Raw genomic sequence first — 21,357 nt, forward strand, 5'->3', positions numbered from 1 at the left:
CATTTTGAGTTCTTCATTCACCCCTTTCTTCTTACTCCCACCAATTCTCCAATTAGAGGCTTGCACCAACTCGATGGAGATCCAAGGGAGGAGAGGTGGCTACACCTTGGGGAGGAGGAAATGGTGAGGGCGGCTAGGGTTTGGTGTGATGGGGGCGGTTACAGCAATGGGGAAGGGAGGAAGAGAGGGAGGGTCGGCTGCAAGAATGGGAAAGAGAGGAAGAGAGGGAGGGGGCTGCGACTGCAAGGGGGTGGGTGGGTGAGAGGGGGCAGCTAGGGTTAGAGAGGAGAGGGGGGGCTCCCATCCATCGGATGCGAATCAACGGCCCAAAACTCACTCTCTTAACAGAGCTCCCAGCCCCAACGAAAGAATTCCAAAAAAGATCTACTGTTTCCCTGAGGTAAGTGTCTCCTAAAACTCCAAACCCCAATGGCACAGAGCACGAAAAAGAGAAAAAAGAAATTTATCTTCTTTTCAGAAAATTGGGTATCACAATGAGATCGCAGAGCCGGACTAGTGGTTAAAGTGTACACCTCTGCGTAGAGTCAAAACCCTATTTGAATAGACCGTGTCCATGGATATGGATGAGTTATGGCACGGATTTGACAACTAGTGTTTTGTTTTCCAAAAATGCTTTTGAAGACTGGTTTTAAAAGGTCCGGCGGTTGAGCCGTGAGGTATGGTGGACGGGAAGTCCAATAGCTATTTTTGAAATGAAAACCGGTTGGAAACTACCGAGATTCCTAGATGGTTTAGACTCCCTGCTCCTTTGGGAGAGGATGCGCTATGAAAAGGATAAAATGTTATACAAAATAGCCCTGCATCAAAAATTGCTCTTTCTGCAAAAATATCCTGAGCCCCACATACTCCAAGCATTATATCTGATTTCCCCATTCCGTTGGTGAAGGTGGACTGCTGGGTACGTAAGTACTCACACTTGCTTATTTGTTGTTTTTAGAGAAGGAGATCGTTGATCGGGTAAGAGTTACGCCTGTTCGCAACCATGCCTATGGTTGTTGGAACGTTAGTTTGCTTCGTTGCCTATATCGGGCTGCTTCAGCCCCACTCTAATTATATATCCCAAATTGTGGACCAACTCCTAAATTTGATCGCCACCTTTATGGGTTTGTCTCGGTTAAGCAAATCTAGAACCATCTGATGTATAAATGTGTATACTAGCCTCCTAGGACTAGTATTTGTATCACATTTCAGTCTTAGAGGATTGGGACGCTTCAGCCAACCCCTGGCTTCCGTAGCCTGGAGCTTGGCGCGACTCGTCATGTAGTGCCCCGCGGGAGGTCTGCGCACTCAGGCCTAGTCTGATAGGCCATAAGTGCGCCGGAGGCCGTGGGACGCACGAGCTATTAATGCGCTGCAATTTGGAGGTTTGTAGGTCATGAATGGGAAGCGGATCCGTGCCCACGCTATGGCTCGGTGCCAGGCGTAGTTAATGTTGCCAGTCATTTATGGTGTCTTGGTCCGGGGCAGGACGCAGGATTCACTCGAGTGGTTCCCTTTCAACACGCCCATCCTTCCTTGTCATGCGTCGCCATCCCTGGCCCCGGGCTCGGTGCCACGTGGTTCAACCAGGGGCGGGTCCTTCCAGGGTTGGTGCACCTCCCTCTTCCGACTGACTAACGGGCTCCAGCGATCAGGGTCTCTTTCCTCAGCGCACTCATTGACCGATGGGTCCTAGGGACTGGGGATCATTTCTCCAAGCCCCCGAAGGGAGAGTGTCTCCCTTCCGCGCTAATGAAGGGTCGTGCTAGCATGTACTTTTGTAGTTTCACATCCTTGGGGTCGAACCATCGCTGCATTTTGTACGCGACGTTCGGCTTGTGTCTTTGTTTGGTTGTGCCTTGTGCCCTCTTATAAATAATCGCTCCCTCGAGCGGTTTTGTTGCGCCTTACCTTTACCTTCTTTGGGACGATTCGTCCATGGTCCCTTATGGACCCAGGCAAGCATTCGGCGGAAGATCGCCCCCCGCTGTTGCACCCTCTCCGTCAAAAGATGACTGACTCCGGGCATGGGCATCGCCCCCGGTGTTGCACCCTCCTCGAACCTCCAGGAGAGCCTGGCCACCACCAACACTACGCTCAAAGTTGATAATGGCGAGGTGGCCATTCTCCATGCTCGCATAAAGGTGGCAGATTGTCACGTCGCGGGTAGGTGGTGTCTGGGCAAACTCCATTTCTGTTTTTCTTATTCCTCTCTCTCTCTCTCTCTCTGATTGTCCTGTGTTGTTTTTAGAGTTAGAGCTGGGGGTCACCAACCTTCATGAGGGTGTGGATGAGGTGGTTGCATTTGTTCGTGCCTAGGGCGCTGATTGAGGAGAGCGCCTCCTCGATGTCGCTAATTGGGTGTCATTGGACGTCCTTCATGATGCTCATCGTTGTGCTGCCAGAGCTCTGGCTTTCGTGCAGTTTCGGTTGGGCTATGAGCTCGGCACTGGAGACCTGTCGGAGGACACCGTGGGTGGCACCCTGGACGATTCCTCCCACTAACTGATGTTGTCGGTGCATCCCCCTATGGGGTGAGCCCCCTTGCACTCGCTTGTGCCCATCGGCGCCTCGAGAGCGCCTTTATCCTTTAAATGAACTCAAAAACAGAAAAAGGTTGACTGTTTGAATATTGTTGGTTAACAATGATATGATTCATGGGGCGCTCGGCATGCCTTGACCACAGCGAGCCTCCCTCGTGCTTGGCTTTATAGGTCTTTGCCAGAAGCGCCACGTGCAGCGACCTTTCCAATTTCAATCACGGGCTCTCGACATCACTCGCGCGGGGTGAGGTTGAGGGCTTCAAGGGCCTCTGAAGTGGGGCCTTCAAACAAAGTTGGTTGGGAGGGCACCACCCTGACCACGCCACTTTACTAGCTGATGTCGATGCGGGGGCCGCTGCCGGCCCTCGCTCTCCTTAGTAGAGGGGTTGGGCTACTCGGGCCCTGATGGCTTCTCCTTCGCTGGTGAAGGGGAAGATAAGGCTTCTTAAAATGGATCACCTACCTAGATAAGGTGTAAAATTGTCATCACAGCTTGCCATCCGGAGCTTGGATGATCTCGTCGCGGGACACGCCAGTCCCCTACCTGGCGTGCCAACTATCAGTGTTTCGTGCCTCGCTCCGACAAGTAAATTTATTGTGTGTGTTCTGAGCTCCGAAGGCTATGCGTGGAGGGCGTAAGATTTATACTGGTTCATGCAGAACGTACCTACATATAGTCATCGGTGGCTTGCACTACCGACACCATTGCTGATCAAACTTGTAGTCGGGGTTACAAGCAATCAAGAGAGCGAGGAGAGGGTCCCAGATCTCATATCAGGGTGTAAGTGGAGCTTAGAAGATGTAAGGTGGAGTCCTAGCTAAGTCTTGGCTTGGCGGAGCTCCGACCACCTGATTCTCGCCGGCGCTCCTCCACCTGTTCGTCCTTGTGGGTTCGTCCCCATTTGAAGGCCTCCAGTCATTCCTCAGCACGTCCTTCTGTTCCTTGATTCGTCCATCCCCCTGCCATGAGGCGGCCCTCTCCCTTTTATAGGCCAAGAGAGGGGTAAACCAGTGGTGGCTTCTCTAGGAAGGAGTCGTAAATCATGGGTAAAACCAACGTTTTAACCTGGGTGAGGCCACGCATATTCGTGAGGCCCGGGGCTGCCTGGATGTCGCTTATTTATCATGGTGGATGACGTGGGGGCGGCGATGGTCCCAGGTGCCATCATTCGGGCTACGTCGACCCCTGGATTTGGTAGCCTAGGCCTCGGCATGACTCATCGTGTAGTGCCCTGCGGGAGGTTTGCGCACTCAAGCCTAGTTCGATAAGTCATAAGTGCACCGCAGGCCGTGGGGCGTGCGGGCTATTAATGTGCCATAGTTTGGTGGTTCGTATGTCATGTGTGCTATGCAGCCCGAGGGGTCCGTAGGTCATGAGTGGGAAGCGGACTGACACCCACGTTGTGGCTCGGTGCCAGGCGTGGTTAATGTGGCGAGTCATTTATAGTGGGTCAGACTGGGGCTGTACACGGGATCCACTCTAGTGGTTCCTTTCCGACACGCCCGTCCTTCCTAGTTAGTAATTTTAAGAAAAAAGGCCACTTAACTTGCTTAGTAAAATAAACCAAAATTTCATGTAACACTATTAGTTACCTCTAGTAATTGTTTTAGCCTTAGAAAATAAGAAATGAATCTGGAACAAAAGGATGAAGCTCTTTTCATATTTTTGTTTTTTAGTAATGAAGGTGCTACTAAAAAATCCAGAAAACATAGAGCAAATATAATATCTGGTTAGCAACTTGTGTATAAAATTATATAAATTTTATATACTGCTAGATCATAGAAGTAAATTAGAAAAAAAACTGGTACGATAATGCCACGTCAGCAGCCAACTCACCCTAGCAGCAGTTAGAGCCATGATGGCAATTTCTTGTCAGCAAAACCACTCACTAAAAATTGCCTAAGGGGTTATTTGATTGATTTTTGTAAAGTTGAGGGGGAGGGTAAAACAACTTATTTTTAAGGTGAAGGGGTTATATAGTCTTTTTTCCAAGAAGAACAATATGTGTGGCTGAGTGTATTGATTGCCATGTTTGATGCGCTAGGGAAAAAAATAAAAAGTGTATGAATCACAAAACCAAAATAGCGAAAATATAACTCTAGATCCAGGGCATTTGTAAATCTAAAGAATTTGTTGTTTGTGAGTAGAAACTAGCTAGAACCTATTTTTAAATAACTAGGGTTCGTTTTTCAGTTATCCATAAAGTTTAGGGTCCAAAAACCATATTTTTAGCCCCTAGAATGAACTAAGTTGTGGAGTTGATTCTATTGAAATGGAGGGTCTCTCATGCAAAAGCAACGCGGTCAGCAACTGGTTGACCATGAGTTGACCGGTATCGGTGCTTTTTTCAGCCGTCAGATTACACGTGGACGCTCTAGCTTAAAAGAGGGGTGTTGTACACGTGGCGCTTGGTCGATGGTGGCTGTCTCCATGGCACGAGTTCGCCAGGGATGGGGTAATGTGGGTGTTAAAGGCCATGTCGAGCACGCTGGGCACAAATGGGAGGCCACAGGGTGACCTGCGCAAGCTTGAACGGCTGTGGAATAGCTTATGGAATGAATTCCGACGAGAAAATAGGGTGGACTCATGGTGCAATCAAAAAATGCAAGGAGTGGCGCAGAATGTTCCTTACCCTCTCCCTCAAGCGACTCACATAATAGGTACGTGGACTCAAGTGGTGGATCATCGATGGCCCCGAGTTGCATACGCTTGGGCTCATTGTCACTCATAAATAAGAAATGGAGACAGAGGAAAATGGGCAACAAAATATCGGTGAGAGCGGCGTTACGGTTGTTAGTAGGGGTCCACTAGTCACTTGGGCAAAGGACTTATTGGCAGACGATCGGTTCACTGATTTCGTTAAAACCATGGTTATTTGTGGTGCCTGGTCCTTATGGTCTAGAAGGAATGCTAGAAGGTTTGGGCATGACCGTTGGAATCCAAACGCTACGGTGAGTCATGTGGCGAAAATGCTAGAGGATCGGGTTTGTTTAAAAATGATAGGGTCGCAAGCCTCGCAGAGCTACCGGGTTAAATAGAAAGGGCCATCGAAAAGTTGGTGACATTTAACTCGGATGTTGGTTTTGTTGCTGAGACGGGCAAAGGGGCTGGGAGCATTGTGATGAGGAACTCGCAGGGAGAGGTTTTAGCGGCGGCGACACAATTATATGAACACACCTCTGATGCGCTAATCAGCAAAGCTCTGGTTGCTCATGATGGCGTGATGCTAGCCCAGCTGCTTAGTATGAAAAAAGTGATTTTAGAAGTTGATAACTCTGTCATGGTGGCTCTTCTCTTGTCAGATGAAGGAAGAAGGTGTGCAGGTTTGTGGCAAGAAATTAGAGAGAAGTGTGGTTTTCACATCCTTTGATGTTTCTTTCGTTAATACGGAGGCAAATAAGGTAGCTCACCTTTGTGCAAGTAAGGCTGTAGAGTTGACTCATGTTTTATTTTAGCTAGATTGCTTCTCTACTTGGCTTTTGGAAGCAGCTAGCAGGATTGTAATTTCATTTTCAACCAATAATAAAGAACTTATGTCAGCGGCCGAGCGGAGTAGGGCGTGCGCTGATGAGAGACAGCGCAACCACGAGAGAGCAGGCGCTGATGATGCTGGCCTGCCTGTCAGCGGCGGAGCGAAGTAGGGTGTGCGCACATGTGGTTGTTGGGGGCAGAAGCCACTGGGCCGATCCTAATGCATTGCTTTATTTTTTTTATTTTCTAGACGAGATTTTAGATTTAGAATTCAAATTCGAACACAAATGCATTCAAACAAATTTAGAATGTGGACAAAAAATTACATACAACCAAAGAAACACCTTGAAAAAGTTAACGAATATTTTTAAAAATAATTCGTGGGGAAAAATAATTTCCCCATCTTGTTAATTTGGAAAAGTAACATGTGACAAATAAAATTCATTTCATGACTTGAGTTTGTATAATTACAAATGATTTTTGCACATTAAAAAATTAACGTACATACCCTTTTAAAAGAAATCTTGTCCCGAGATTTTAGGATAGAGTATCAAAGAGACCAGGTGTTGCCATTAAAACCCACTAGCGAGAGACGGTGGGCAACACGAGGAGACAGGACAGGAGACCTCTGGAGCGACTGGTGAGCCCCGCTCCCTCGGTCAATGGCCCAGTTCCTGGCACACGGCCTGGTTACATGGTTCGCTTGGCGTGCCACCTGACCTTTACCCAATCAGGACAGTGTTAATGTGCTCCAAATTGGTTTCTTGTATAAATAGTTGCATGCAAACATCGGTCCAGGCCGTGTTCGGCTCCCCGGGAGGTATCGGCCATAAAGAGCCGACGACTTACCGAGATCTGATCGGGTCTACGTATCAAAGACACGTGGAGCCGATAATACTAAAAAATATTGGAGTCCAAAAGAACCGATAATGGATGTCCCTAAAAATGTTGGCTCAAGCCATGATTCGACACTGATACATAGACAATCATTGCTAGCTAGTGGTTCAAACCAGTAGCAGTATTTTATTGTAAGCCATGTCTTGAGCTAACGGTGATAGTTGCATAATACAAACTATTATCTCTCCTGCCTCCCATCTCGAGCACACACATTCAAGAAGACGTTTTCTCTGTTTCTTCTTCTATTGTTATGTCAAATTTTCACTAAAATGCTCTTAGAAGGTCTTGATTTTGAATGTTGGAAATGAACTTTTTGCTTCAATATTAGTAACAAACATGCATCTTCTCCTTTGATTCTATATCTTTTAAATTATTTGGTGGCTAGATGGCTTCATTCTTATTCTAGTCAAATTATGGCGAATCCATATTCCAAAATGTTGGTGTATATGAACCCATTAATTTGTAGCAAACTACATGGTGGTTTTGATGATTCTTAGTACATGATACTTTAGTTCTTGCATGGAGTATAATAGAATTTTTAAATTATTACGACTACCAATTTTAGTTTTGAACACATCCATGTGACATCTAGCAACTCATTGTTTTTAGCTACAATTGTTGTTCATTATGGATCCAATTTTTTATTTGCCTATAATTATCCTTGCCAATTTTATATGGCTTGAATTAGAATATTTGTTTTTCGAAAGGGGCTACCAATTATAATTTTGATAAACACATTCTGTGATACCTCACAAACCATTATTTTTTTCTCCCATGTTCTTCATAATGGTGTGCCTCTAGTGTTTAATTTTTATGACTCCACACATGTGACACCTTTTTCTATGTAAAGATAGATAGAAGATGGATGTATGGTCTTACATGTTTAGATATGCAATTCTTAATAGGCTTCAGTACCTTCATTATCACTATCAAAGCTTATGTTATATGTAATCTAGAAAATCAAGGATACATATATTGTCAATGCAGAGATCGCAAAATCTGAGACAATTTGATAATATAGAATAGATATAATGTCACTTGATTACTAGGAGTTTGTCAAAGACTACATGATATGGAGTAAGCTTAGGAAGATTGGTGAGAATGTTCCACACAAAACCTTTGATGATGTGATCAAACCTGATGTAGCCCCTTCTCTCCAAGAGAACTTGTGAGATCAAAGAAGAGATTTTTTGTAGTGGTTATGCATCCATGACAAGTAAATTTGTAGGTTGGTAAGGGGCTTGCAGCGTCGTGATACCGATGGCCTTACTCTTCGCAAGCATGAGAAAGAGAGGAGGTCTAGACTGGTTCAGAAAGAACTCCTATGTCTACTATGGTGCTGAAGTCTTTGTAACTGGTTTCAGTGTTACACGGTAGAGCCCTAGGCTCTCGTGCTTGTGTGGGAAGTGTACATGCTAAGTTTCTTCTGCCCTTTACAGTGAGGCCTCCGCCCCTTTATATAGCCAAGGTAACGGGTGGCCATCGTTATAATGAAGATTTTTATGGCGTATGTCATTCCCTACCATTTGGAGTCAATCTCCTTTTGGTACTCCCTGAAGGTCCGTCATGGTGAGTGCACTCACCCCGTCATTCATAAGTTGATCAGTCCGTTGGGGACAATTGGGTCCTGCAGGTGTCCAAAGTCTTACCATAAGATACGTCCCTAGGGCCCATATGAGTAGTTTATTTTGGAGTTCCATTCTTCTGCTCATGACTTGTTCATACATTTAACTTCCTTGTGCCTGAGGCGGGGGCTTTCATGATTCGTGGCTCCTTTTTCGTGCTTCTGAGGCGAGGTGGTTGGACAGAATCGAGTCCTTTGTACAATAACTATTTATACACACTGTGTACCCCATATCAGGGGCATGTTCCGAAGCGTCAGCGAGTATTAAATGTGCTAACCTTTTATGTTATTTTTTAGTCTTGGTGTCCTATTCGGGAAGTACGGTCTAGTTTGGCCCTGATTAGTGCTGGGAATTGGGCCGGACCGGGCCAACCTGGCTTGAGGTTGTCATGCTTCGGGCCAAACAGGTTTGAGCCAAGAAGACCTAAAAATCTTTCGGGCCATGCTATGCTAGCCCAAACAGAAGAAACAGTGGCCTAGCCCGGCGCTAAAGTATGTCGTGCCTTCGTTTGGCGGTGTTGGCTCGACCCTTATATTTGAACCACATAAAGTCTAAATATTCAACCATATAAAGTCAATTGCTTACTAAATTAAAGATATTAGAAAATGCGAGCATCATTTGACCACATAAAGTCCAAACATTACAACCACATAAAGTCTATAGCTTAATAAATTAAAGAAATATCAAGCAATATAGCCTTCGTTGGGCTGTGCCGGCCCATGTGTGCGGGCCGTGTCGGGAGCCCGACGGGTCGGAATTTGAGGTCCGGTCTAGGCCCACCTTTGGGTCGTGCTACCATGGCCCATATTATTTTAGGTGTCGTGCTTTGGATTTCTATTTATTGTGTCGTGCTCGTGCTAGCTCAAAAAGTTTGGCCTATATTCCCAGCACTAGCTAGATCCAGGTGGGGACCGACCGGCCGGAAAGACCTGTATTGCTCACCAGCCCATTGGTTACCCAAAAATATCAAGCACTCCGATGAGAAGGTCATTAGCATTTGGGTGAAGGAACATCACCACATGATCAGTGTAGAGAAGGAGATACGTTGCTGAGGCTGCTACATTAATGCAAGTGGCTGTAGAAAACCTTCTTGAATGACCTAATTCTCTGGAGAGTTGAACACATCCATCATCACTATTTGGGCTAGCTACAGCCGCTCGGCAATTCTTATAACGTTTTTTTTTTGGAGAAACATCATAAATCAACGACTTTCTGAAATATCATGAGCAATACATCGTCATATTTGTTGGAGCGTATTCTCAGTTTAATCAATTTTATGGAGAGGGGTGTAAACATCTATGTTGCCAAATAATCTAATGGTACCTTTTTTGCATTATTAGGTATTCATATTTTTTTAAAGCATTTGATCAAATATCAGATGATTTGACTCAGGACAAAGTAGAATAACTTTATTTTACGCAAAGAGGTCGTTGCTGTTTACCAAAATTAATGGTAGACAGTTAATGACACCACTACACAACGGTTCACTTATAGCGACTTACGGATAGTTACTAAAATCGTCTTCAATGACCTACACTTGGTTGGTAAGAATTTTAAGACATATAAAGATGATCGATGTAAGTGTCGTCGTTAAAAGCTTTGGCGACCGACATCTTTTTAGCGACCAAGCGTCTGTTGCTGATATTATATATTTAGCGACCAACTGTAGCTTGTTGTATTATACATTTAGCCACCAACTGTGGGTTGTTATACTATACATTTAGCAACCAACATAAATTTGTCCTATTTATAGTTGTTATTAATAACAATATATAATTAATGATATATACAAAAGTACCACAATTCACATATTTTTATACACATAATCACATAGACATATAAATTTATTTAATATTCCGCAATCATAGATCCATCACATAAACACAAAAGCACCACAATTAGATATTCACAAAAGCACAACGGTTATATCATTCACAACTAAATCATTTAGAGCTAGCTAGATCATTCAAAAGCTCCAGAGCTAGATCAGTCACAAAAGACCACATCTAGATTAGTCACAAAAGCACCATTTTTGCACATATATTTGCAAACACCTTACTAAATCGTTAAAAAAAAGAACTAATGCTTCAAGAGGTTCACAAAAGCCTTCGCACAAACCACTTCACACAACCACTCCAACTTTTTATATCCTCTTGTTTTAAGGCAAGAGCTTTCTTTGTCCAGAACACATTCACACAACTTTTTATATCCTCTTGTTTTAAGGCAAGAGCTTTCTTTGTGCTTGTACCTTTCAACTAAGCGTCCCTTCTTCCTAGGGAGAAGGCAATGACGAACTGCCGGTGATGACCACGTTGGCCAGGGCCGCTAACTGTGTGATTGGTTGTCCAGCTCCCAACGCGCAGGCTCCTCACAAGCGTTGACCGCGCATGCGTTCTTGATTGGTTGGCTGCACAGTTGCACCCCAGACTGTATGTGTGCGGCTGCAGGCAAAACTATTTTACGCTGGTTGGTCTGCATGCGCTGAGAAGTATCTCACGCGCGTTTCCACTGGTGCAGGCCCGCACGAGGAGGCCCTGTGGCTGCCGGCAACCAATCAGGAAGTAAAAGTCCTTAATATTTAGTAACCAACCGTTCGTACTAAATAAGGGTCGTCGCTAAAAGTGGACCGTCGTGTAGTGCACATATATGTTGAACTTTATTGTGTATTGTTTAGAGTTTGCAAAAGGTACAGCTATATATTGCATCTTACATTATGTTTGATTTGGTTAAAACACAAGCACCACAACATTACTACAGCTACACTGAAGCTAACATTTTCAAATAAAGTAAACCGGACACACACACACACTGTCTAGACAGCTACTCGATGCATATATATATATATATATATATATATATATATATATATATATATATATATATATATATATATATATATATATATATATATATATATATATATATATATATATATATATATATATATATATATATATATATATATATATATATATATATATATATATATATGGTTCCCCGCTGCTGCCATAGCTCCCTAGCCCCTATGGACGCCCTGGACCATGGATCCGAAATTCAGTTGCTGTTGCTGCTGCTGCGGGGAGTGTACTCGCGGAGCCAGATCTCACGCCCGCCTATGAAGATCGGGGCGCGATCGTCGCCGTTGAGTAGCAGGCTCACGAACGCTTTTCTCTTGAAGATGACGCGGCCGTACATTGGCTGCGCGCCACCTGTGGTCTTCTCCATGAGAACACGGACGATGCAGTCGCCCCAGGTCCTGCATGCATGCATTATTATTCGATAAGAATTAAGGATGCAATCATACATGCATATATGCGTCGACGAGATGAGAAAGATCAAAGAACATACTCCCTGAAGTAGTTAAAGATCTCGTCTCGTTCGACAGACTGGCCTCGGGAAAACGTGACGAACATGGAGCGGTAGTCCTCCGGCACGGTGACGACGACGGCGCTGGCGTAGGGCGCTTCGAGCTCCGGGATGCGGCCGACCAGGCCTGTCTGGTAGCGGCGCAGCAGGTGATAGAGGCGATCGTCGAAGATGAGCGTGCAGACGCCGTCGAGGAGGTCGGCGACGCCACGCACGATGAGGCCCCGGTTGGAGTCGAAGAAGCGGGGGCAGTCCATGCGGCTGTCCTGGCAGAGCGCTGAGAGGAGCGGCGTCGGCGGGCCGGGGACGACGTCCTTCATGTGAAGGCAGCGGATGACGCAGCTGGCCTCGGTGACCAGGTGGCCTAGGGCGGTGGTGCTCATGCCCGGCAGGAGGGAAATGACCTGGTTGGTGCCCTGGTCGAACCAGAGCAGCAGCGCCACCGCGTTCCGCGCCATCTGCGGGTGGCGGTCGCAGTCGCCGATGAATCGCTCGTAGACGCCGCGGGCGAAGGCGTAGTGGTACAGCACGTCACGCACGGTGGTGACAGCGGCCATGGGTGGAGATGGACGACGAACTAATTAATAGTAAGCAATGCAAGCACGACGATCGAAAGCTAGCTCTTGCTCTTGCTCTTGCTAGTAGCTAATGTATGAGTGTGATTGGTTGATCGAATAGCTGATGGATTCATGGGTGTGATTGGTTGATCTGCGCGCAGGCCTGGGATTTATAGCCCAAGCAGGCAGGGGACGGAGAGAGACGACGACCCCTTCTGAAACTAGAACACACCGGCCGGCAGGTAGTTTCTTGGTTGGGTCGTTTTCTCACTCACCGTTCCCTCGCAGGATTAGCAGAACGAAAGCGCGGGAAACAGGCGGCACGCAACCGTTTCAAACGGGCGCTGCGGCTTGGCCGCCAATCCCCACGCGCCACGTCCTACCAGTCACGGGAAAAAAAAACCCCTTCCCTGTCAGCCTCCTGATAAAGAAATAAACGCTTGCATTCGTCTCTAGTTTAGCTGACAATGATTACTGTCTGTAATGGCTAAATTTGCTATTTTACTTCCTGGCTACTTCGCTTCTATTTTAGGACTACAGTAATAATGCATGGAAATCTACGTTTTCGTTCAGATCTTCTTTTGGCTATGTCTTCTACTGCGTACTTTCTTGGCATGCAGTCAATGTTTACCAAAAATTTGTCGATGGCGGAACTTTAGTCGTAGAAATATATACAGGGGTAGTAATCAAACCATTCCAAAAGCAGCTAGCGGCTTTAATTTGCTACTCTGCATGCATTCACAAAGTACTTATTCATTTCATGCTTTACAAACACATATAGCTAATATATGCACTGCCATCAATCCAAGCCACATATTTATACAAAACTTAATTATGTATCATTCACAAGCCATTCCAACTTTGAATTGGACGGCCTTGATCACTAGGTTATTTGACCGTGATAAATCTAGTTCTATAGGTTGTATCAATTCCTTTTCTTTTCAGCATATTCTTACATAGAGGCCCTAAGAAACATAAAAATAACATTTAAGTCACAAATCAGTCCTCGACACATCCATCTCCATCCTGGATCTATGTATTCTGGAAACAAATATTTAATGTGACACCGAACAAAACAAAGGCAAAATAAGCGAGGATTCTTTTCGAACCTAGAAACATGACTTAGAAACTTGTCAAGTAGAAATAGGCAACATCTTATAATTTCAAACAAGGTCCATACATAACTTTCAATGATCATTGGTCGTCTCCTCATATTGGAAAAAGGAAGAGTGAAAAAGGAAAAATTCCCTACATGTCATCAGATTTTATACTCATTTCTTGTGTGCCATTAAGTGGCATATAGGTAATGGTTTTTGTGTGTATGACATGTGGAGCTAGTGGTACACAGGGAATGCGTATATTTTCCGATGGCATACAAGGCCAACTATAGCTTGTCAAAGTGAACCAAAAAGATGGTACAAAATCAGATCTCCTAATATATTCAACAGACATGCAAATACCATGCTGGCTTGTTATAGATACTTTGTTAGATCTGAGAATTTGTAGAAAGACGCATAAAACCTTAATCACCTGCCTGATTGTAATGCCCATGGAAATAAACCTCTAAATAGGGCTTATTTGTACGCTCTTTGTACATCACTGACCAATAAGGTGAGTTCCATTTTTCCTCCTTATCGCTGATGAGGCCACCAGATCTAGAGAAGAACGAAAACTAACATGAGATGACTAGGACCTAGGTCACGAGAGCCATCGCGTGAAGGAGCGAAACAAAGGCATTGGTTGTTCGCATTGCGTAGGTTGATATATATATGGGTCGCATCTTTGTAACGGCAATAGCCATTATGTTTTATCAATTTGTGCTTATAATGTCGCCGTCTTAGCAAAATCCCAATGTTAGCTAAGGTAAAATAAACTCCATATATGCAAACAAACAAACAAAAATATCCAACATAGTAGAACAAAGACATATCTTCCTAGCTTGTTATGTGTATATTATTAGGTATGGTGTATTCACTCTAAGAAAACCTAGCTAGAAATTTGGAAAGCTAATTATTTGCCACATTTTAACAAGTGGACCCTAGAAAACTTTCTAGTCAGTCACCCATTCCAAAATTGCTCTCAGCCAAGCACGCTTAACCCAAAGGTTCTTTTAATATAGGCTTCCGAAAAAGAAGATAAACCTTATTAGTATGAGTATTCTATCAATCCTATCTTGGACATGTCTATGTGTCTTGTATCGTCATATGTCATGCGATGTGACCACTTCGGGCCCACATGTGCCATTCGCCATATGCCCAAACCCCTAGCCAACACATGCCCATGAACCGCGAGGGTCGGCTCTTATACCATTTGTGACACCTCGTCCACTCCTGTACCTGTGGTACTTACTCCCGGTAACCCTCTAGGACCATAGACCAACACAACCCTTTTGTGTGCACTTTGTCCTCACTCATGCACACCCAAGAAAACTTTCCGGTCGATCACCCATCCCAAAATTGTTCTAAGACAAGCACGCTTAACCCAGAGCTTCTTTTGAGACATGCTTTTGAAAAATAAGATGCACCTTCACTACTACAAATCGTGTTATATGAGACGGTTATTTTTTAGTTATTAAGACGCTTATGATGTGTCCAAATTTGATGGAGTCGCAAAAGATATTCCGTTTTTAAGATGGTTATAAACCGTCTTAAAAGATATTAAATAAGACATTTTTTAATTTATAACCGTCTAAAAAAGGGATTTGTTACGTCATTTTGTTCAATAAACCGTCTTACATTAGGTTTTGTTTAAGATACTTCTTCGAAAGAACTGTCGAAAATACGAACATTATAAGTCACAAAGTATTTATCAAACTGACTAGAATAGCCTATAATAATAAACACTCGCAACAGAAAAACCATCGTATTTAGGAGACTGATATTGGACGTTTTAAAAACCGTCTTATTCAGGGGACTCATATTAGACATTTTGAGAAATGTCTTATTAAGATTTGAAACGACTTACTTGGCAGTAGATTCTTAAATTACCACATTATAATAATTTAAAAGAGAAAAATACATACACATATATTTAATAACACTATAATTAATATAATATAAATAAATAACATTCAATATCTCATAAATAAGCATTGTCAAATAACTCATACATAAGTGTACTCTAAATTTAAACTTGCTCATCAACTGTTTGTGCTAACATTGAGCCTAACTAAGTATATAACTTGATGAAGTCTATGAAATGGCAAATACAACTTGATGAAGTACATGATCTTGTTGGTCTCCAGATCGATCTTGATGGTGTCGTTGGCCTTGATGAGAGGGTCGGGGTAGCGGATGGTGCGGCCGTCGTAGGTGTTCAGGTAGGGGATGCCTTTCTGGCCAAACTGAACAGACCTCACCTTGCAGAGCTTGAACTGCACACAAACCAATAGAAAAGCAGTGAGCATTTCACAAGGCGTACTATGAAAGGGCATGGGAATTTCCAGCGATGTAAATGGATAGATAGACAGAGCAACATCTATTAATAGACCTAACGATTGTAGCACATGACATTTAATAGAGATCTGTCCAAACAGATAAAAAAAGATAAACATAAATTCAAGTAAAATATAATATAACTATTTTTAAGGCCAAGTACAATGCAATATAGGCTTCTGGTGGGACTGATCTAGATTGTTGGGTTTCTTGTTCTGCCTTTTGCCCTTGCCATTGAAGAAGCCAAAACCAAATGATCCAAATGCTGATAGACTTATTGTGGCTGCTCTAGCAGCCAATGGATTAAACGACAAAGCAGGTTTAGTCCCAAACTTCTAGTCACTATCAAGATCCAAAAAACTTATGTCTTTTGGCACAAGGATCCTTCCATAGAACAGGGGTTTGCCAAGTGAGTGAAGGGGAAAGGGCATACAGTGCTCACGTGGGTGAAATTTAAACAGTGACCAGAACCACATCATTCCGATGCGCTTGCAAGTTGCAAGGGAGTAACACTACAAATGGCAGTATTATTTCCGGCGATCGTTTATTGTCAGTCGGATGACAATTAGCAGTGGAGAAAAATGATCCATATGCAATACCTGATTCTGTGTTGAACTAGTACAGATAATTCTAATATTTGATACATCAAAGTTGTGAAATTACCTGTCGGGCAAGATATAGCAGGCCACAAAGATTTTCTTGTAGCTGAGGCATTGTGCCACCATAGTCGACCAGTACCACAGGCCGCAACCCAGTGCAGAGAAACAGGATATCTGGCAACAACTAGGTTTGTTCATCAACAACCACATCACAGCCTTTTAATTTCAAAGAGGTATACTAGAGTTAAAATCCAACAGAAATCATAAGTTAGGTAGATCTGTTCATGAATTTACTTTTTCTTCGTGGTCGTGCATTAACACTATTTTTCAATTAATAAAATCCTATATAGTGGTGGGCTGGTGGCTTCCCCTGTTGTATTTCCCGTTAAAAAACGACTACAGCTACTAAGAGAAAGCAGCAAGCGAGTGGGCACTGACCGTTGAGGAGGCGACGCTTGGAAGCTGGACGGAGGCGTCACCGGATCCGGGCCGCGCACGCGTTCACCACTTCCAGCATCTCTTTGTACGGCCCCGCCGCCGCTGCCATCTCCGCAGCGAAAGAACTTAAACCGATCACGGAGGCATTAAGAAGAAAACAAGTTTAAGGTTTAGCTGATGCGAGTACCACTAAACATGCTAGATAGATCAGACAGGCCACACCACACATTTCCCTTCTTGTTGCACCATCTCTGTATGCATTTCCTGTGGGCAAACTGCGTACAACCAACGCCAATAGGTGAGCACACAATTAGCATTTTCTTCAACAGATACTCCAAAGTCACGTGTACAACAACGTCAAGGGGAAAAAAGATTATTGCATAACTGAAAATGGGGGTACTTATTAGGATATGGATTATCGCGATTGAAATTTCAGATAACTCTGTAACCTCTGAGTTTTTTTGTCTTTTAATAAATTCCTGTAGGGGCTTCGACCCCTCCAGCCCCATAAAAAAACAGATAATCGGATGTGTCTGAAGAAAAGTATATAACGTGCTGGGAACAAAACCCAAAACAGATACTGGGGATACTGTTTAGACAAACCCAAAACTAGCGGAGCACCTTGCAAACACGGAGGCCAAGTGAACAGATGATGAAACTATATTACTGCCTTTAAGTCCTGCATGGAGATGGAATTTGTCTCTGGAGGTATAATAGAACTCTGCCCAGGAACATGGTTATGCACTGATACACCATTTATTAGCTTTCGGCACAGCTGCTGCTTCAATGTCTCATGCCTTAGTTTGCCATGTCGAGACCTTGCTCTAACTAATTCAATGCAAGATCCAATTAACTGCTTCATGAAAACATCAATGCCATTATTCAACAAATTAGCACACTCTATCGAGACCCCTTCCAACCCATTTGCTCCTGCCACTTTGTCCATCCTTTTCTTCATTGACAAAGTATCACAGAGTTCACCATCTTCAATACAAGTATTAGAGGTATCCTTTGAACTCACAGAAGCAAGGGGTAAAGGTATTTGGGCCACACCAAAACTGCCATGACGTAACTGAATGCCAAGTGGTGCTTGAATGACCAAAGACTACTCAAGTGAAAGATGACATTTTCTAAGCCATGTCCTAATCAAGCAGTAGATGGATACTAAGTTTCAGTCCCAGTAGTGGAAATTATTTGTTATTCAGAATCAAGTACATGTTACTACAGAGGTAAGCTACTGTATAATTCCCTAAGTCCACAAGTTAGATTTCATTTCTATCAAGTGAACCACACGCCAAGCTAAACACAGAAAAAAGCATTCAACGCAGTTATACCAAGTAAAGTATGAAACAATGCAGAATTAGCGCCAATTCATCGATTACGCACGTCAAAAATCGACAGCAGTCCTCATGACCCATTTCCAGCTCTCCCTCCCGCCGAACCCTAACCCCATCCTCAGCTCTATTCTCAGTCGCGCAACCACTTTGCCCTGGCGCAAAAAATCCCTAATCTCCACCATCCAAGTTTATCAAATAGTCCCCAAAAAATTCCCCCAAAATGAAAACAAGAAGCATGACAGTAAGCAAATAACCCAACGAGGAACAAGGACTAGAGGTCTCACTTTGCCTTGGCGCGCGACAACGAGTCCAGGATCCGGCCGTCGTGGCCCTCCTCGGAGCGGGGGCGGTGGAGGCAGCAATGGGGAACCGGCGAGGAGCGGGGGCGGTGGAGGCAGCAATGGGGAACCGGCGAGGAGCGGGGGCGATGGAGGCAGCAATGGGGAACCGATGGCGGAGGATCCAGATGGGGAGGGGAGATGAAAGAAGGGAGAGAGAAGGGGATGGTGGCCTCACACGAGGGTTCCAAAGTGAAAGAAGCTGGTCGTCGGATGGCCATGTGAGATGGATCAAGTCGCCAGGCGGCTGTGATTTTTGGGGCGACGTGGATAGCTCCACCTCGAGAATCCTCTCGGTTTTAAATGTAAAGAGATGTTTCTATTATCCAACTTATCTCTATAGCGACCCACCATCAATCACACACTTAACTCTATAGCGACCGATCATAAGTGGTTAAATTTCTAGACTTTTAGTGATCGATGGGTCATCCCTACAAACACATAATTAGATTTTTCTTTTCAAAAATAAAAAACTAATCGAAAAAATTTGAATAATTACAGGGACTTCTACATGATATATTAACATGATTCAAACATGTTTTGCGCTTTAGAAACACTATGGAACATACTTAGTTCAATCTAAGCATAATTTATTATTTACTACGTTTTTTCACAGTGTCTTGTCAGAAATATCATACAAAGATAGTTTTATGTTTACAAGTTTCTAGTATACTCACTAACATCTAAGACAGTTTGTATAGTCTAGATGACTCTAATAATATCTTTATTTGAGATGGTTTCATATACAGAAGTGTCTAATATACTAACCAAAATATAAGACAATTCTTGTAAACTTAATGCCTCAAAAGGTATATTTATTTGAGACGGTTTTCAAAATCAATCTGTATTAAATCAATATAAGACATTTCCTACTATATATCTGTCTCAAAAACCTTCTTCATTAAAGACGGATCTCCAACAAACAGTCTTACCTTACTCGTCACCATATGATAAAAGACGCTTCTATAAAATGCACTGGTATTTGTCTTAAGATGTATGTCTTAAATAAGCATATTTCTAGTAGTGCTTGTTGGCATGAGTATTCTATCAGTCCTATTAAGCCTTGATCCAGGATATCATAATCCACTCAGGCTAGGATATCATATGCTTAGTCCTTAAAGTAGTGTATTGAAGGTGTAATGGTTGATATATTGCATTGTATTCCTTTTGAAGGAATGTCCTAACAATATTATTAACTTGCTTTTGGTGCATAAATAACACCCATGAAGGAACCATTGAAAAAGATAGTGTAAACATGATGTGTATGGTACATGTGTTTCAAAGTTCATTACATGATCAACTTGACTACAAAACATCTTAGAAATAAAGAAGGATTATATCATTTTTCATATATATTTTGTTCAAAATAAACTATGCACATGTATTTTGGAGATTACTGACATGCATGGATTACCCACTTATCAAAGATGGGACAAATTGGTCATAGGAATGGGTTGGCCAAGCTAAACAGGAAATATGCTAGAAAGACATTTCTACCTGTTTTGGTGATTAAGTGTCCAACACACCAACATGTACTAACTAGTTTGATATGAGTATGATCACATGTCCACTTGAAGGCAATTTGAATGTTTCAAGTCCAAAAGAACTGAAACAGGGGCCTAGAAATGTAACTTGGAGTAAAATGGTAAATCTGTGAGGTTTGCACCCTTAGACAAGTTGCATATGCCTATTACAATGTTTCTAGCACTTGCATTTGGTCTGTAACTCCTTTTGTAGCAAAAAGGCATTTTGGACTTGGTTTGAGCCAATTCAAGAACTCTATTGAAGATCTGTGAAAAAAGGTGAGTTTCCCAAATTTAGTCAATTTGATTATGTGCTAATTATGTTTGTCTAAGTCGTAGGAAGTTCTTAGGATAGCCAAAAATAATTGGAGAAGATAGCCTCAAAAGAGCCTAAGTTGGGCAGTTCTGGGCCTCACCGAACCGGCCGGTGGCGCACCGGACCAGGTTTACAGAGGCCATAGACATAGGCGTTGGGCTGCCTGGCACACCAAACAAGGTCTGTGTGCACCAGACCGCCAATATGACCGAACTTCGAGGTATTGGGAACTTTATTATAAAATTCACTGGACCGTTTACAATGTCGATCCGGTGGCACATCGAACCATCCTCTAATGGCTACATCACGGGTGCTCGCTCTGGCCAATAGCTCGCTGACATGGCTCCCAGTGCAGAGGTGTACCAGACCGGTCTGGTGCCCATCAGCTAAGGGAACTAGTCAATCAGATCTCGGACTCAGGGCACGTGGACCCGGTCCGGTGCCCCTACAGAAGGCTAGATTTTAGCATCTTTTTAGAAGGAAGGGGCGACAACTATGGGGCCTTTTGGAGCTATAAAAAGACCTCTATGGCATACCTCTTCAGCACACAAGCATACCAAGAGCCTCTCTACAGTCCAACATTATGCCACAACACATTCCAGTTGTTTTACTGAGATTCGAGCGCTGTTTTTGAGCTGTTGCTTGTAACACTTGTGTTTGTGCTCTTGTGATTGTGTTCTTGTGTTGTGGGGATGGTTTTGCTCTTGTGTGTATACTCCCTATCCTCATTTGTGCTAAAGTTATAACTCTGATCTTGTGTACGGCTGCAAGAGACTCCAATTTGTGAATATACCTTGCGAGAGGATGCTATTGATATAAGGAAGACCGTGACACTCAAATTCAATCTTTAGATCACTTAAGAGGGGTTGAAATGAACCCTTGTCCAAAGAGGAAACCACAAGATCGATGTAG

The 21,357-nt window shown here is 43.5% G+C and overlaps 1 protein-coding gene across 1 annotated transcript; it reads right to left on the reverse strand.

The window, feature by feature from the left end:
- Positions 1-15,520: 15,520 nt before the first annotated feature.
- On the reverse strand, positions 15,521-17,255 carry LOC103654378 (40S ribosomal protein S4-like). Its single transcript, XM_008681223.4, has 3 exons — positions 16,932-17,255; positions 16,558-16,667; positions 15,521-15,833 (listed from the first exon to the last, which is right to left on the reverse strand). The coding sequence occupies exons 2-3, from the start codon at positions 16,606-16,608 to the stop codon at positions 15,600-15,602; spliced, it is 285 nt and encodes a 94-aa protein (XP_008679445.1). The 5' UTR covers positions 16,609-16,667; positions 16,932-17,255; the 3' UTR covers positions 15,521-15,599.
- Positions 17,256-21,357: the final 4,102 nt, after the last annotated feature.

Source organism: Zea mays, chromosome 4, assembly GCF_902167145.1.
Source record: "Zea mays cultivar B73 chromosome 4, Zm-B73-REFERENCE-NAM-5.0, whole genome shotgun sequence".
Classification (NCBI taxonomy): Eukaryota; Viridiplantae; Streptophyta; class Magnoliopsida; order Poales; family Poaceae; genus Zea; species Zea mays.

Bases quoted from the DNA above. Each gene is read 5' to 3' on its own strand.
- LOC103654378 (XM_008681223.4), bottom strand. From the start codon at position 16,608: ATGCCTCAGCTACAAGAAAATCTTTGTGGCCTGCTATATCTTGCCCGA. The intron at 15,834-16,557 runs GTAATTTCACAA...GTTTGTGTGCAG, and splicing joins TGCTATATCTTGCCCGACAG to TTCAAGCTCTGCAAGGTGAG.